We start from the raw sequence: 17,446 nt of genomic DNA, 5'->3' as shown, positions 1-17,446 counted from the left end.
TTCCATTCTGCTTTGGCAAGGCAAACCTTCAGAGCTCCTGCTGAACCCCAGGCAACCCATCCAATCTTGCCATCCCCACGCTTGGATGTACTTGCCAGACGTCAGCTTCACAGCAGAAGAGGATCTGGACTGGATACACGTCAGCCTAGCAAGGCTGCTGAGCTCAGGTGCCCGTATCAAACCCACCCCCAAATACACCACTACAATGTCCCTACCAGCTGCCAGACCCTTTCTGCCAGGCAGACACACCAACACCAGGGATGCTGGGGGTGGAAGAAACCCTTGATTTTTCCTCCAGTTACAGAGACATGGTTACACAAAATGCCTGTGTAAAAGACATCCTGGCCAGAATCGATTGAACTAAAACAGAAGAGCCACTGAAACAATTGTGGCATGTTGGACTGATGAAATTCCTTGTAAATGCCTGAGGTGAATCCATCCAAGTACTTCACTATTTGATTCACCATTTTTCCCCCTGCCATTCATCACATGGTTATTTGTCAAGCTAAAGGTTCCTTAATCAGTTGTAGAAATTAAAACCTGATGTTGCTACAAGGTTCCTCTTCGAAACACGAAGGAGGAGTAAAACAAAGCACTCCAATGCATATTTCAGGAACAGTTAAAGGTATTAATGTTGTTGCTCTTTTTTATTTTGTAGACTCAACAAAAATCAACTGTTTATAATCTTAGCAAAAAAGGAAAATATTAGTGCCTGGAAAATATCACAGTAAGTCAGGTCATCATTTAAGCCAAGTACATGTCTTCTTTTTTTTTTTTATTCTCCTACTGCTTATCTCAACACACAGTTCCTTTTCCTTTAGCCTGTTTCAAACAATACTTGATACTAAACAAACAAAACTAAATAGAAAAATAAATTATTCTCACTAAAGGCTCATCTGTTCTACATTTACAAATATATACTGTACACATACACAGTCAAATACAGAGAGAGAGATATAATTATATGTATACACACACATATATTGAACTAGCTAATGCTACTTAGAGCATATTATCATATAGCTACTCAAAAAGTAACTAGTGTTAAAAATTACTTTTTAAAGCAAAAACAAGAGTAGGGCCCTCTTGCAATAAGTGAGCAGCACTGAAATTCAGAAAGCCGAGTTGTGTGCCATCACTTCACTGTTACTTCAGACCCTCATGCCTTTTTCTCCACATTTAAGAACAGAAGTTTTCCCAGGGGCTCAACACATCAATTTTCATCATCACTCTGAAATACTGACCAAAGGATCTACAGTAGGAATACTTAACCTGCCATAACTTCTTTCCACATAAAAAAAAGTGTCTGCAATAACAATCTTTGTTAACATGTCTGATCAGCACAAGGGGAACTAGGAGATCACAGAACAGGACTGTGACACAATAACAGTGATGGGGATCTCCCACGTAAGTTCTCATTTATGCACACAAAGGGGAAACAGGGAGGAAAAAGAAATTCAATTAGAGCTGACTGAAAAGTGAGGCGTATGGTTCAAAGGAATTTTTGCTTTCAATTAAAACACCATCCTCCTCCTCAGCAAGCCAAATAAATACAAATGAAACCAAGCTATTCTGTGATGTGTATATGCAAAAAATTGAATATAAGCATGAAATAAAATTGGAGTCAAAGCTGTACCATAAAGCATGCGTAACTACAGTCTGAGTTCTGCAAAAAACACTTTTTCACCACACTACACAGGCACTTGTTCCTCTCCACCATCACTGCATGTAACTCTGTTTGCCCCCCCATTAGTAAAACCCATTCCACCTACATACCTAAAATTTGACTTGAGGTGTGGGTAGAAGAGGAAAGGGGGAGATAAAAAGTTGTAAAGAACAGGGCTGAATTTTAGCAGTAGACTTTTTAAGACTTTTTTTCATAGAGAAATCATGTTCTGAAGTTTCATATTGATAAAAATGCTAAAATATGAAAATAGCTGTATTTCTAAAATAATGTATTACAGGGAACTGTAAAAGACAGGGCCATTAAGGATGGATTTTCAATCAAAATGACAATTTGCAATTATGTATATACAGAGAAGACTTAAGAAAATGGGATATACTTGATTTAGAAACACGTATGAGAAATGCTGTGAGAAAGACCATCCACACTTGCATTAAGAAAACTCAGAATGGGTGGAGCTTTCACTTCAAGTTACACCAGGACTACCTGGCCCAGAGGAAGGAGAGCTGAGGAAAGGCTGTGACACTGGGCTGTGCCACAGCTCTGTCAAGTCTGCCCACCTCAGGTGACCTTGGAGGTTTCACCAGAGCATCAGCAGCACAGGATCTCTGAGGGTGCTCTGACACACTGTTCATCCCAAGCACAGAGCTTGGCTGTGGGTGAACATCTGCAGCAAGACAGGAGCAGGAGGAAGAGCTGCTCCGTATGACAGAGGCAGGCACCGATGCTCTGAAAATCAAGGCCAACTAGTTAAATGAGAAATCTGAATGGTAATTCACAGGGTGCAACATGACATTACCCAGGGTAATCAGAAGATCCCTCTTCGTAACTTACCCCAAGTACTTCAATTTGGAGAGAAAATTTTATTGCCTATATATATTTACTTAATTATGAAATGTTGCAACCAAAATGCTTCAAAACATTGAGAAAGGGGGAAAACAGATTGCTGTACAGATGCAAAATACCCTAAAGACCTTTTTCTAATGGTCTGGCAAGAAATAGACTTTCCCTGACCCCTTTTTAGTGCTCCCTTCACACTAAGGTTGCCCTTGCTGTAGCTAGGAAAAGCTTACATATTTCAGTAATACTTAAGATATCAAAATAAAATTTGACTTTTGCCTATTGAATGAAGCCTTTGCAGAACTGGAGCAGTGGGGGTGAAAGAAATGCTCTCACCTCAGCTTGAAGCTAATCAAAAAATCCAAGGGGGAGCAAACACACCTCTTAGCAAGGTTGTGTGTGGGGAGCTGCACTGGGACACCCTCTACCTGCATTCCAAAATATATCCATGCCAGCTGAAGCTTCCCCAGCAGCACCTTATTGCGAGGGAGCTGGCACTGAGCAGACAGCCAAGCATGGGGAGCAGAAGAGTGTGTACTCTAGGCTCTGCCTCCATCCTTTGAAAAGGGGCAGACTAAAGTCACGTGGGCAGCTTTAATTCCAACGCTTCCTAGGTTTTCAGAGGTTGATTATGCAGTCATAGAAATGATCCCTAAATTCAGACTGTGTGTTTACACACATACAAGCTTAAAATAACATACATTTGGGCACTTCAGACCAGAGACTGCCTTCCCATGCATTTTCAAAACAAGCAAGGTAGCCCCACTCCCAGCTAGGGAGCTTTCAGCAATACCCTGAAGTATATAAATACGCAAACAGTCACATCTTCCCCTCAGTAATGGTCACCATAGACTGGAGACTTCAGTGAAGCAGATGAACCAGACAAGCTCACTCCTCTTACGCTCTCAGATCATCCTGGGTTGACCACCAGCGGACACTGATCATCATCACCTCTTTGCAAGCAGCACACAGCTGGTGATCTCATGCAGAGAGTGCCTGCAGGTTCAACACCAGCTGCCCAGAAATGCCTGCCATCACTTTTAACCAGTATCCAAATTAGAGGGAATAGTGCCGTGTTATCACAGCTGTCAAGTGCGCAGAGGTCTGGGAGTGGCAGGTCTGTGTGAATTTGGCCTCCCTCTCATTCCAGGAATGGATGTCTCATCCCAAGAGGATCTAATTAAGAAGAAGGAGGTGGACTGGTCAGTTTCAAGTCAGAGGGAATACGGTCTAGCTCTGTGTAATGAAACAGCACATACTTGGGCACTGCTTCAACAGCTGAGGCATGCTGTTAGCTTATGTAGGCTGCAGCAATCTTGCTACTCATGTACACTCTGTGTTTACTCATCATCCTCCCCCAGCAACATACTTCTTTTTCGTCAGAAACTTTGCTTCTGCTTCCTTCCACAGAGATGGATGTGACCAAGAAGTGCTTACACTCCAGGCTCAAGTAGTCTCTCATACACTTGTCCTGCACAGCTGTACCCAGTTCTTGTTTAGCTCTCTTTGCTGCATTAAAGCAGGGGCAGGAGCATCCCAGATTAACGTCCTCCAAACACTACCCAATGCATACAAACCACAGACTGCTCACAAGACCAGTTATGACCCTACAGGACATCCAGAAACAAACTGTGGGTTTTGTTGGTCAGGAAAAAAAAGCAGTATTTGCTGTGCAAAGGCAACAAACGTGTTTGTTTCAGTTATGTACAATACACACTGTCTGGGGCTAGAGCAGCCTGATGGAAGCCATTTACAATGCAGGCGCTTTACCAGCACACTGATTTTTGCACCTTTTCAATATAATGGCAGTTACCTTTTGCAGGATCTGCACATCCATGTGCCATCCCTTCAGAAGATCCCTAGCATCCCAATGCTTCTTGCTGCCCCACTTGCTACAAGGAGAGGCTTCAGACTTGGGACTCGCTCCATGACACGTATCCAGGGTGATACTCACTGTCCCACTAAATGCCTGCCAAGGTTTTGTGCAGCCTCACTCACACTCCTACTCCCTTTTCCCAAGCACTCGAGTGGTATACCACAGGCTGCCCTGTGTCTAGAGGTAAATGTCTATCTCACCACACAAGAACCCTTTCCCCATCTGTGCCTGATGTAAGGAATGCCTTTCCTATCTACAAATCCACCAAGAATTAGCCAATTCACTTAGAGAAGAAAGAGACAAGACCCCACAACCCTGCTTTTGTCTGATTTATAACCCATTCATGACCAAAAAGGAACCCTGTATTCACAAAATACAGGAAGTTGTATAAAGGAAGCCTTTTTCTTCCTGCAGCTCTCATTTTTGATGCAGTTTGTGAGCAGAAGTGAGCCCTGGTGGAGACAGGTGAGCACTATGCTGATTTCCTATATGCACCTGCTGACTGAGGAAGATTTCTTTTTTGAAGACATTGCCAGAGATCCTAACCCCACAAGATTCCCTAGTAGTAGCCACGTTCGACTCTAACATCCCATGGCATTTACAACCTCCAGGTTACAAAACAACCAGTGCAAGAAAGGGGAGGAAAGCACAAAAAAGATTTGATGGGTGGCAAGTGAGCAGCTCCCAAGTCCTCAAACAAATCTTGACACAACAACATACTACAAGTCCTGGAACTTCTCAGTCATTAACCTTACCTTCAAAACTCCAGCAGGATTTGAATGGTGCATGCTGTAGCATGAAACAGCAAATGTCTGACTTCAGGAAAGTAAAAGTAAGAGGTCTTTGTTCAGAAAGGAAACTGAAGTTTGGCACTATCTTATCTCCCATCTTTTCCACACATTTCTACAGGAGGAGACAGAATGTTCAGCTGCCCAGTTCTCACCACAAAACTCAGATGAACATTCATGGAATGAATTTGATGGAATCTGGAGACAACAGTGAGAAATACCACATGTAGCAATGACTGAATAAATGTCTATATATGAGATACCTGATTGCTTTTTCATCTTGCCTTTTTTCAATTAAAAAAAAAAAATCATTTACAAGAGAGAAGCAACTAAGGTAGGCAATTTGCAGAAACAAGATTGCAGGAGACTCAATCTGCAGCAACAGATTTTTTTTGCAGAACTGGGCATTACACCTTATTGTTCTTCTTAGCAACTGTGCCAGGTGTAGTGAATAGCCCTAAACTTAGGGATAGGAAGAATCACTGCACACACTGCTTACGAGCTATAAATGCACTGCACGGAATTCTGCATGCAGCATAATCTGTGGGGCACAGTGCAGGTTATCAGAAATGACCTTCTGTCCAGTAGAAGCACTGCAAGCAGGCAGTGGCTCTGCTAGGATGGAGCAGTGGCTGGTATGTGTGAATCACCCAGTCATTAACTTATTGACTTAATAACTGCTGGATGGACAGCAGTCTCTTCCTGCGAGCTGAAAATGAAAACAGTGCAAGTGAGTGAAAAGGACAACTTTTAAAATTTGTTTGTTTGTTTTTTCAGAACAAACTTTCAGAAATTTAGAAGAGAACTATTTGCACCACTTAGATGAAGTCCTAACCAATTCCACCACAAAAAGAACTAGGCTCCATTATCAGTGAAGCGGGAAAAGCATGCTCTGCAGCAACTAAACAGCAGCTCTGACCTTCTGCTCACTCCTCCTGCAGTGCTGTGCTTCGCACACTGAACCAGGAAACAGTTGAACAGATACATGTAAAATTGTGAAGACTGAGTCAGAAGACAATAGTTTAAAAAATACCAGTTAAACCACATACCGTAGATCTGTCTTGTAGGACTGGGAAATGAGTATCGCCTAAGGCTGTTCCAGATATTGCATCCACCTGCAAATATTTGCTGCTGGCTAAAGCTCAGCACATGCACTCTCATCAGCAGTGGCAGGATTACCCAAAATATTGTGGACAAGAAAGAAAGAAAATATTAGCTTAATTCAGAGTACAATAAACTAATTATATCTTTTAATCATCAAAAGCATATAATAACTTCTTGCTTTTTTAGTTTGGGTGTTTGGTGAGTTTTTAAAGCACATTATAAAGTAAGTTAAGGATACAACTCTTTTTTTCCAAGAATTTAAGGCTGTCAAATTCATGAGTATAGAGCTGATTATTAGCTTCTTTAATGTGGCTATTTCACTACGAGTGTACAGCAGACATCAGAAATAAGAATGCCACAGAAGAAATAAAAGCTTAGAAGCAATTACACTTTCATTATATAGTCTTAAATCCATATAAAAAATATGCTAAGACATTTATATTTTAGATCAACTACTCTTCAGCAACAGTGAAAAATCATTTGAAAGACAAGAAGACGATAAAAATGCACTAACATAGTGTTTGAGGACTTGGCCATTAAAGTCATGTCTTATGAAGAAACATCTTAGCACTCTAAAACAACACTTAATCTATAACTGTTAAGTTGGAAAAAAAGGCCTGTCTCCTAATGGATTCAACAATAATTTTTTTTTTTTTAATTTTTTTTACTAACTGGCTAGGTTTTATTCACTGGGACTATCTATCTCCCCAAAATTTTAATGTGTTCAAATATAAGTTCTTAATAAGTTACAGACAAAGGCAAGTTTTCTCTCTTTTAATAGGGACAAAGAAGTGTATTGTTGAGATTTGTCATATACATACAATTACCTGCATTGTTATGGAGATTACAGAACAAAGGCCCAACAGATCCACTTCCAGATCTTACAGCCTTGTCCTTTCCCATAGTTATGTCTTAAAACTGGATTTCATTTAACACATTCACAATACCAATATCTACTAGTGTTTAGCACGTGCTTAGGAATAGTTTCAATTATTTTACAATGGATTTGGTAATGCATTTAATTTATCACTGATCACTCAAATGAACATGTTCAGCTTAACAGTACCAATAAAGCAAGGGGTTTTTTAGTTGGTTGTAAGAAATCTTAAAACTAGTACAAAGTTAATTAGAATAACTGGCTAGTCTACTACTCACTTGAAAAAAAAGCAAATTAAGCTTTCACAAAAATTTTTCCTTTTTTCCTTTCATGTCAGAAATAGGATTTTGAACAGCACAGAAATATTGAATTAAAACAAAACAAAAATACAACCCTTCCCCCAAAAAAGCCAGATTAAAAAAAAAAACCACACAAAAAGCCCCAAAAACTCCAACTTTTATTCTGCAAATATTAATGCCACTCTTTTACTTCATGTAAGAGTACGTCAGTCTCCTTTCCTCAGCTGTCAGATACAAAATCTATTAGAAACTCCGAGTTTAGAACACCAGGCCGGTGTCTGTGACATGCCCAGTGTGCCAGTAAAAAAGGCCAGATCCTGACCTCAAAGCCAGGCTGCTCATTTCTCCCTGGTACCCAGCTGCACAGAATTAGAGGTGAATTACCCTCAAAGAGTTATGTAAACTGAAGCAAAGATAACAAACTTCCCTTAACGAAGAACTTCTTTTTTTATGTTGAAGATACACATTTATAAAGACTGTGAAGGAAACTGTGGTTACAATTCCTGTGTTTCTCCTTGATAAAATAAAACGTATAAATCCATGGAAGGTGAAATCATCAAAGACCTCAGTTAACCAGGCACAGCCTACTTAGCAAAAAAAATAAAATCACATCAGAACACCACAAAAAAGGACATTTTTATTGGTATTGAACTTCAGGCCTACTATTAGAAGAAGCAGCTGACCCTGCAAGCAGACAGAAAGAATACTAGAATTTAGAAAGTGTAATTCATGTAGCAGAAAAGCCATGGACTCAATTCCAAACTTGGTTATAAATGGGCAATTAAAAAATGTGCAGTGTCAAGAACACTTTAGAATTCCTATATCTGCCTTCACTAGAAAAAAGCAAATAAAGAAAAACAGAATTTGATGATCCAAAAGGACCCTACCAATTTACTGTTGTCTATTTTATTTCCCTCCTCGATTTCATGTATTTTTAAGTATATAAAATTACTGCAGAATCAAAGATCACAGTCACAAAAGGAAGAAAACTCTAGACTCCCCTATTAAAACAGTACAATTTTACATATGTAAATCTGATGCCAGCCACAGGCACCCATTCTTTTCCTCACAGTGTTTCATAAAAAGTTACATTTATTGTTTAAAAATTATGGTGAAATTGTGGCACATCTCATATTGTACTAAAACCACCAGCAAGGCTGAGTCAATCTCTTCCGATGCTTCCACACTGCTATTTTGTGCTAATGTGCATTTCTTTCACCTGCATCCCAGAGGGAAACAGTGGAAGCCCTTCTCTTTGTCAGCCAAAACCACATCTTGGTCTCAGAGAGCCCATTTACCCCAAATCCCTGCCAGCACACAAAACTGGCTGCCTTTGCAATCCAGATGTCCCTGATGGTGGAAGCCTCATGCATTTACTCCAGTATACACCCTGCTCTTTCCACTTCAAAGCACAGAGGCCACCTTGCACAAAGTCAAGCAGCAGAGCACGTTTTGACACAGACAAAGATGGAACCTCTCTCACTATAAATTCAGACAATAACTAACAATTCACCTGTCCTTAAACTGATGCAGACAGATGAAGGTAACTAAAATGAAGCCTCTCAATTTTCCCCTTCTGTATCATGAGACCTTCAGGAAAATTAAGTTGAAAGTTTCAAGGGGACAGTCTGGCAATCAGCTGTCTGAGCTACTTTGGGCATGAGGAAACCCTGGGAAGGAAAGGCAGCAGAACTAAGCAACCTCCACTTATTTACAGAGACTGTTGATCCTGCAGGCACAACAACTGCTAGAAGGAAGCAGCAAAAAGCTTTCCCAGTCTGTAATACCATGGATGGTCTCATGCTTTGCTGCTTATATAGGCTGGCCTGCCCCATCCTTTGCAGCATCCTCCTGCCTGAGTCAATGTGGCAATCACAAACCAAACTTCACATGGCTCTTTCCTTACTTAGAGAAACAGAGCTGGTAGAAAATACAATTTGAAAGTGAAGACTCAAAACCAGGTATATAGAAACAGACTTGCCAGCAGTGATCTGTTCACATGTGTATATAAGAAAATAAACAAGGAAGCTTGTTAAAAGTGCTCTAATTTACAAGAATCCAAGTGCACAAGAGGAAATAATGACAGAAAACTCTGTCTAAGCTCTGTCACAATGGGGAATGCAGAAACAAAAGCCACCAGCATTCCTGTGCAAAAACACCCTCCAGAGCCACCTACCACTGCAGAGACAAACCATCAGCAAGCAGAGCAAGATGTGCAACATCATCAACTGGGCCAGGAGTCTTCTTACAGGCATGCAGAGCTCCCTGTCTTACCACCCACCTGCCAAGACATCCATGAATGATTCATTTTGACATACTCCATTAAAAAAAAATAAATAAATAAATCCTGCTGAACAAGCAGAAGCAGAGGCTTTTAAATATGCATTTATAGCCATACCAAGCTACAGTCCCTCAATGACCAAGGACAGGCTGGGCTTCTACAAAGGTGGTCTGCACAAATAACCCTCTTTGGGGAGCACATTCATGCAGGCTAAGTGCAGCCCAAATGCAGCAGATACAAAAAAAAAACAAAACAAAAAAACCAAAAAAACCCAAAAAACAAAAAAAAAAAAAACCAAAAAAAAAAAACCCAAAAAAAACCCCTACCAAAATAGTGCCAAAAGGAAGTAAGGAATTACCCTGAGAATGCACCTCATCATAGAGCCAGCTATGTTGTAGATACAAATCTAACAGCCTAACAAGAGAAAGCTCCCAGGCACTCACATCTCTCCACTCACCTGGGCTATGATGGGAGGGTTCCAGCACTTTGGGGCTCAGAAGTGCTAAGAGACTGCATCTGCTTACCAGGCCACAAGAGAGAGGCTGTAATTTGCAATAAAGCTCTGCACCTGATGTTTAAGTCTTTACTTGATGATTTTACAGTCTCAGAAGCAAAAATTTCTTACCTTCAATAAGGAAAATAAGGCTGAAGTTAACACAAATTATTACTTACACTCAAGCCCTGGCTCATTTGGTGCACAGAACACAAAAACCAGTATTACAGTATGTAGACAGCATTCTCCTGCACACCACAAGGCCAAACCAATCGACCACAAAACCATTAATCCCTTCCAATAAACAAAACACCCAACCCAACATTTAAAGAAAACACCCACATTCTCAACCCTAAAGCAGAAGCCATCATGAAGAACACAACAAAACCTTTGCATGCAATAGGAACTTCCCAATGACACACTAGGTGTTTCTTTTACTTGTTCAGTTTGGCTAAAACTGCACAAAAGAATGAGAAAATGCACAAGTTTACCAAACAAACAGGAGGTACAAGAAGAATAAGAAACAAGAAGATGGGCAGCACTGGAGAGAAAAAGGTTTCCAGGTACTGGCTAGGAGAGCCTGAAGGTGTTCCTTCAGGTCCCTTCTCCTCCCCAGAGCAGTACTCATGTCAAACACAGCCTTAGCCCTCTTCCCCACTCATACAGGCTAGGCTTGAAGCGCCGTGTAAAGCCAAGGCCAGTTACAGACCCCACAGGTCTGGTACCACAGCAAACACCAACATCACTCCTTCCTCCATTCAGAGCTGCCATTTCTTCTTCTTTGTTGGTGAAATTTGAAAGCACATTCAAATGTGAAAAAATGAAAGCACATTTGAAAGAAATTTTCTGTTACAGTTACCTTTTCGCCTGTCACATTTCTACAGGTGGATAAAGATGCTTGCCGACACGGCCTTTGGTATCTTCACAGAGAGTAACAGGAGGAAGAGAATGATGGGTGGACTGCTTGGTTTCCAGTATCCAGGGGTTCTTCCAATTTCCTCATGATGGTAGGAAAATTAGTACTTTCAGTGATGTGCCAAATACCAACAACATTTATGGGAAGATGTGGACATATCTTTCCCTGCCTTTTCCACAGAAAGCCCATGAAGGCCATAGAAGATAACTAAATGAGGCCATGAATCTATTGATTCATCTCTGCTTGGACCACATTTACGTGTCCATTCTTTGTTGGATTACAGAAATACTTTTCCCGCTTAGTCTTGGATTTCCTCCTGGAATTTTGGATTAACAGTCCCAGGAGGCCTGTTAACGTGCAGATACATTTGGGAACAGCTGGAAAGTACTTAGGGAAGAGCCTTGGTGCAGCCTTCAAGAGCTGTGCATCTGTTTTGTTCTTCTCTTCCTGTGATGCCTGATCACTCTTTCCCCCACACTCTTCGCTTTCCAACACTTCATATTACCACATGTTCACCCCCTCCCAATTAAAGTCCTCCCTTGCACAGTCATCTCCTGCTGAAAATTAATTTCCTACTGATAGCTCCATTTAAGGCAAAGTTCTTTCACTCTCCCATCCCTACATAGCAGTAGGTCCTCTCTGCTGGAGAAAATTCAACTAGCTCCTCCTACACTTCCAGCAACCTTTCACGATGTTGAAGGTACTATTTGCATTCAAATTTTGGAGTTAGACTAAAAGCATCAGGCTAACGACCAGATGTGCAGCCACCAACTGGTTTCATAGTGTCTCTCGCCTTTGCTCATATAGCAAGAATCTTTCAAGCAGGCAAGTAAATGTCATAGATAGGCTTTGCACCTACAAACATCCAAGTACCCAACCACTCTCCAACACTGTCAAAATGCTCCCTCTATGATACCCTGTAAGTCTAGCAGAAAGAAGGAAATGCATAAATTAAAATTATATAGATTATGCCCTGCACAATGAACAACCAAAGATTTTCAAAAACAGCAGCAATTTCGCTCATATTTAGAAACTCCAACCATAAAAAATTACATGCCATAAAAATTCTCAACAAAGACTTGCATGTAGCTCACATAATTGAGGAAGTACTAATAATAGCGTGGCTGTTTGCACAGACAACATTTCCACTGTGGGTCTGAATTCTGATCTCAAATACGCAGAAGAAGATATTCTGTTGTGTGTTTCTGGCTGGAGGCTCAAAGTATTGGAAACCATGTGAGTGTGCTGCAATGTGCAGCCAGCCAATGCCTCTAAGGAAGCACTGGGCACATCCATGGACGCTGAAGACAAAGCCTCCATTGAGCACTGCAGAAGGTGCTTGTGCTGTGGGGCTTTGTAAGGAACATAAAGAAGCTCAGGAAATTAACCTGTGTTGCTGTTTTAAACAAAAACAAAAGCAGTCATCACATAAAAATAACCTGGCCTGGCAGATGAAAAGTTTATTGCTAAGCTCCTCAGACACAAGCAAATTCTGTTCACAGGTACAGCTTCTTCTTCTGGTCTCTTCTGCCTAAGTTCAGGCCTGCTCAGGTCTCCAGATCAGCAATGCTCATACCTGTGTTTTTAACAGTGGTCATCAAAGGGTTTACTCCAGAAGTGTGTGTACAGAAGCAGCAAGGGAGCCTCACAATTCTCAGTCTTCATTCTTTTGCAAGCCTCTAAATGAGCTGTACGTAGACCCGTCACAAAGTTTAATGGAAATTGCTATTAACTTGTTTCATGTGCTGAAGATTACTCAGAGTAATTTCACAAACTAAAATTTAAATTTAGGGTACTATACAGGGGAAGACTCAACAAGGATGATTAATAATGACCAATATATAGCAGAAATTATCTCACATGCAACATACACACATGACAAGCCCACATTTGAGATAAGACAGTTCTTCATTTATACTCCTCAGTTGGAAATTCAGACCAGTAATTAAGCCATAATCCTATATAATCAACTCACACAGTATCAGTAGTTCCGTGTATGGAATAAGATGTAACAACAAGCTATTAAGTCCACATAAAAGGCACTTGCAATTCTAAACACCAAAACAAACCAAACACTGTCTGCTGCTCTTTCAGTAGTATAAATTATTTATCGTATCACTAATATGATCACTCTCAATAAAAAACAAAGAGCAAGGTTTGTTTTTTAACAACTCCAACTTTGCCCACTACGTTGTAATTCCTCAAAAAAAGGCAAGATGCTTATCCATGAGTAAAAGACACCACAGAAAGATCATGTGCCCATCATACCACTGAGGAGCTGCCGTGACACAGCCATTCCACAGCTCCGGCTGCTTCCCAGTCCCTGCGTGTGGTTGGGCCCACAATGGTGCCAGTGTGGAGCGCTGTCCCCTCTCCGACCCCACAGTCATCTGAAAGGCAACACAGAGGCCAGAGGCAGCCCAGAGCTGCTTCCACCCCACCCGCTGCCCTTCCACTCAGGCTGGCTGGGAGACTGACTGCAGAGAAGGGGCGATAATTCTTACTGGCAACACACGAAGCCTGGCTCACGCCATGTGCCTGACATTCCTGCCAGCTGCTGTCACCTTCCTACAGCAGCTAAATGCCTCCCCAGATAGTGACAGGCCATGTCCCTGTACCTGAGCACATGCCACACCTCCAACAACACCGGCCAACTCTAACACCCGCCTGAGACTACGCAAAGAACCCTGAACAGAGAGCAAAACTGTGCCCTGTTAGAAAACATCCTCATTTTTAGATGGCAAGACCATGTGAACAGCATGGGCAACAAGACTGCTGTGCTTAAATCATTGCCTCCAAGCAAGGCTTTATTCTGCATCCTTATTGCTTATAGGCTATAGAAACACAATGACCTTTCCAAATATGAGTTATCCCCCCCATACCTGACCTAAGTGGCTACAGTTAAATTTAGTCACTTCAAATGAGACGATGATTTGCAGAATAACATCATCAGTGAGCACCTGGTTTATATCCTATTCCTCTAACATTAGATAGAGTATTTATTATTAGATAGAATATTTCCTTGACATTAGAAAAAATTCTAAAGGAACTTTCTCCCCACCTGCCTGCAGTTCAAGCACCTGCTCCTAATGTTCAGAGCTCCACCAGGTGCTGACCAACACTAGCTAAGAAGCCTGGTAAACTGAAGACTTCCTTGCCTCAGCCTTCACATTCACAGGTACAATTAAGTCAAAACTGAGAATGTTGTCTTCTAAATTTTCAGTGGTGACACTATGAGCTGCAGAGTTCCCACATAAAATTATGAGCCACACCAAAATCTGCAGATCTGACCTGTGTCCTGTAGCCTGTTGATGCGAGCTCTGGTAACATCAGGGGATGACAAGACCTAGTTGAGAGTCTGTAGCTGAGTCCCAAGATGATGAATATATAAATACAACTATATGTAATTGAGGAGAGGGTCCATGTTTTTTAGTATTCATATTAATCATACTAGACACCAATTAAGAGCCTGACTTAGAGAACATTGATATGACTAAGTCATAAGATTTTACACCCAGCTTGGAAAGAAAAACTACAAACTACAAACATGGAGGTCATGGCAGGCAGATCCTGCAAGGCTGTACCCAAGGACAATCCAGGCCTCCTCTGAGGTCTTCCAAAATTCTGGTGTACTTCAATACCCAATTCAGTTTTAGCTCTCATTCAGAAGAGATTTTTAAACCTAGGCTCGGTACAACAACAAACAGAGACCAAACAACTAAACGCTGCAAGGCACCCCAAGCTGAAACAGACAAGACAAGGAAGCAAAGGCTTACAACAGTCATTGGCTGCAATCACAAGCGGGTGCCAATGCAAGGCAAGGAAAAAGTAGTCAAAAATGTAAAGCAGTAGAGTTCTGCTCTGCAGCTCTGAGGCAGATCTGTCACCACATATTACTGAGCACCTTGGTTCCTATCAACACACATTCACACTTCAGTAGCAGTAACTATTGAGGCAGAGAGGACAAGCGGGTACATCTGGAAGCAAAAGTTCAGCAAGCCCCAGAACACCAGAGTTCACAGCAGCCATGAAGCACTCCTACAGGAACACTGAGAACACCATCAGCTCAGGGAAGCAAGGGTGAGAGAGCCTGTGCCAGCATGCTGAGTGGGTCACCTGGCAAGCAATTCTGATTTACATCACTGAAAGGTGTTCTTGGAAGAACATCCTGCAACACACGTGGGAACAGAGCGGGGCCTCAAAGCCAAGCGCGCTGGCCAAGGCCTCCTGCTGATCCGCTGCCCTGGGCAGCCAGGGCTGCTCGCTCCGGACCACGGCAGCAATTTTCCCGTGGAAACTCCGCGCTGATCCCGAAAGCTGTAATCCGGCGGGTGATGCGCACCACCGGCACGGGCAACGCGCAAATACCCTATTACCATATATATACCCTATTAATATAATTAACCAGCAGCGACACGAGGAGGGCAGGCGACAACACTGGGGAGACGGGAACCGTCCCTGCTGTAGCCAGGGCAGCTTTTAACCAGGAAAACAACCTCGTGCCCCGAAAGGAACCACGCGGCTGCAGCGCCGGCTTGAACCCCAGCACAGCCCCCGCTGCGGCCGGCCGCGGGGCAGGGGGAGGCCGCGGGGATCCCGCCCCAGGTGAGCGACGCCCCCGCCGGGCCACACCGCGGCCCCCCCGCCTCCCCTGCCCTCCCCTCCGCGGGCGGCACCGGCGGAGCCGCGGCGGGACAAAGCCCGAGCCCGGCCGCACACCTGCCCCGCCGAGCCGGAGCGGCCGCGGCGGGGGCAGGTGCGGCAGCCCCCCGCCTCCCGCAGCTCGGTCTCACCTCGGCCGGCAGCAGCAGCAGCAGCAGCGGCGGCAGCAGCAGGAGGCAGGGCAGGGGCAGTGGCAGCCGCCTCATGGTGGCGGAGAGCGCTCCCCGCTGCGCGCACGGCCGCTCAGCCCGACGCCGCCGCCCCCGGAGACATGGCCGGGCTGAGCCCCGCACCGCCCGGCGTCCCGGCCCTCCCCCGCGCCCCGCCCTAAGAGAGGCGGGGGGACGGAGCCGCGGGGGAAGCCCTGCGCGGGGCGGGGTGAGGGGGCGAGCGGGGCAGCGGCCGCCGGAGCACCGGGCCGGTCACCTCCCTGCGCCGCCGCTCCTCGCCCGCGGCTTAAATGGCCGTCCGGCCGCGGGCGGAGGGGCTGCGGCCGGCGCCTCCCCGCCTTCCCCCTCCCTCTCTCCCTGCCGGCATCTGACATCTCCCCCCGCCAAGCCGCGCCGGGCGAGGAAGTGGCTCCCTCCGAAAGTTTCCCGGTCTCCGTCGGCACCCGCGGAGGGAGCGGCGCCGCGGGGCGCGCCCGCCCGGCCCTGGCACGGTGCTCGGGGGCGGGCGGTCCGCAGAAGGGTCAGGGGTAAGGCGAGGTTAACCCGGCCCCGGGGGCTCCGCCGCCGGCCGGAGGCGAGCGCTGCTCCCTCCGCGGCCACACGCGGCCCCGAGCGGGGTAAGGGGCGCCCGAGCCCCGGCGAGGGTTTGCCGCAGTGAGGGGCTCTGCTTGTTGCACCGTTTTCCATCCCCCAACAGTCTCCCAAGAAAGTCTCATCCCGCTCCAGGCACGGGTTTGCACATATTTAACCATGTCATCAAAAGGGACGTGACATCATCACTTCTATAACTTCTGTAACCTCTTCTATAACCCCAACTTAGTTCCCAGGTTCAGTGAAGTGTTCCACATTTCATTCATACTGGATAAGGGAAAAGGGAAGGCAGGACAGTTTACAGAGCATATCTTTAATTGCAGAAACACTGGCAGTCCTCATTTTCTCAGAACTTTTGAGCTCGTATGTTTGTCATTTCCCTGTCTTTTCTGAGCCCTCAAAACACGTGCATAGCATTACGGAAGCAGCTATTTCCATGGGAGTTCATGGGAAAATTCACAAGAATAAGGACATTGGGGTTGTTCCCTGGAAAAGAGAAGGCTCCCAGGAAACCGTATTAGAGCCTCTCAGTACTTAAAGGGAGCTTGTTAGAAAGGTGGGGACAGACTTTTTAGCATGGCCTGTTGATATATGACAAGAGGGAATTGTTCTAAACTAAAAGACTAGGTCAATTCAGACTGGATATGAGGAAGAAAAGTTTTACGGTGAGGGTGGTGAATCACTGGAAAAGGTTGCTCAGGGCAGTTGTAGATGAACCATCCCTGGAGATGTTAAAGGGCATGTTGGGCATGGCTCTGAGTTGGAGACATTCCTGCTTATCACAGGGCAGCTGGACTATGTCACCTTTAAACGTCCCTTTGAACCCAAACTATTCTATCATTCTGTAAGGGCACACACAAACCCT

General features: G+C 44.1%; 1 protein-coding gene across 10 annotated transcripts in view; it reads right to left on the bottom strand.

Moving 5' to 3' along the window:
• PTPRJ (protein tyrosine phosphatase receptor type J) overlaps positions 1 to 16,143 on the bottom strand; it is a 74,214-nt gene extending 58,071 nt beyond the window's left edge. For 2 of the 10 annotated variants that reach the window (XM_086891967.1, XM_086891968.1), the window contains exon 1: positions 15,952 to 16,079. In XM_086891967.1, coding sequence (XP_086748093.1) covers positions 15,952 to 16,026 — 75 coding nt within the window. In that variant the 5' untranslated portion in view covers positions 16,027 to 16,079. Of the gene's footprint in view, positions 1 to 5,155; positions 5,358 to 6,237; positions 6,345 to 15,951 lie in introns of those variants that run through there. The other 8 variants (XM_086891971.1, XM_086891976.1, XM_086891974.1 and 5 more) reach the window with 7 other exon arrangements.
• Positions 16,144 to 17,446: the final 1,303 nt, after the last annotated feature.

The sequence above is a fragment of the Cyanistes caeruleus genome, chromosome 6 (assembly GCF_971803275.1).
Source record: "Cyanistes caeruleus chromosome 6, bCyaCae1.hap1.1, whole genome shotgun sequence".
In the NCBI taxonomy this organism is placed as follows: Eukaryota; Metazoa; Chordata; class Aves; order Passeriformes; family Paridae; genus Cyanistes; species Cyanistes caeruleus.
This window is presented reverse-complemented; position numbering and strand designations above follow the sequence as displayed.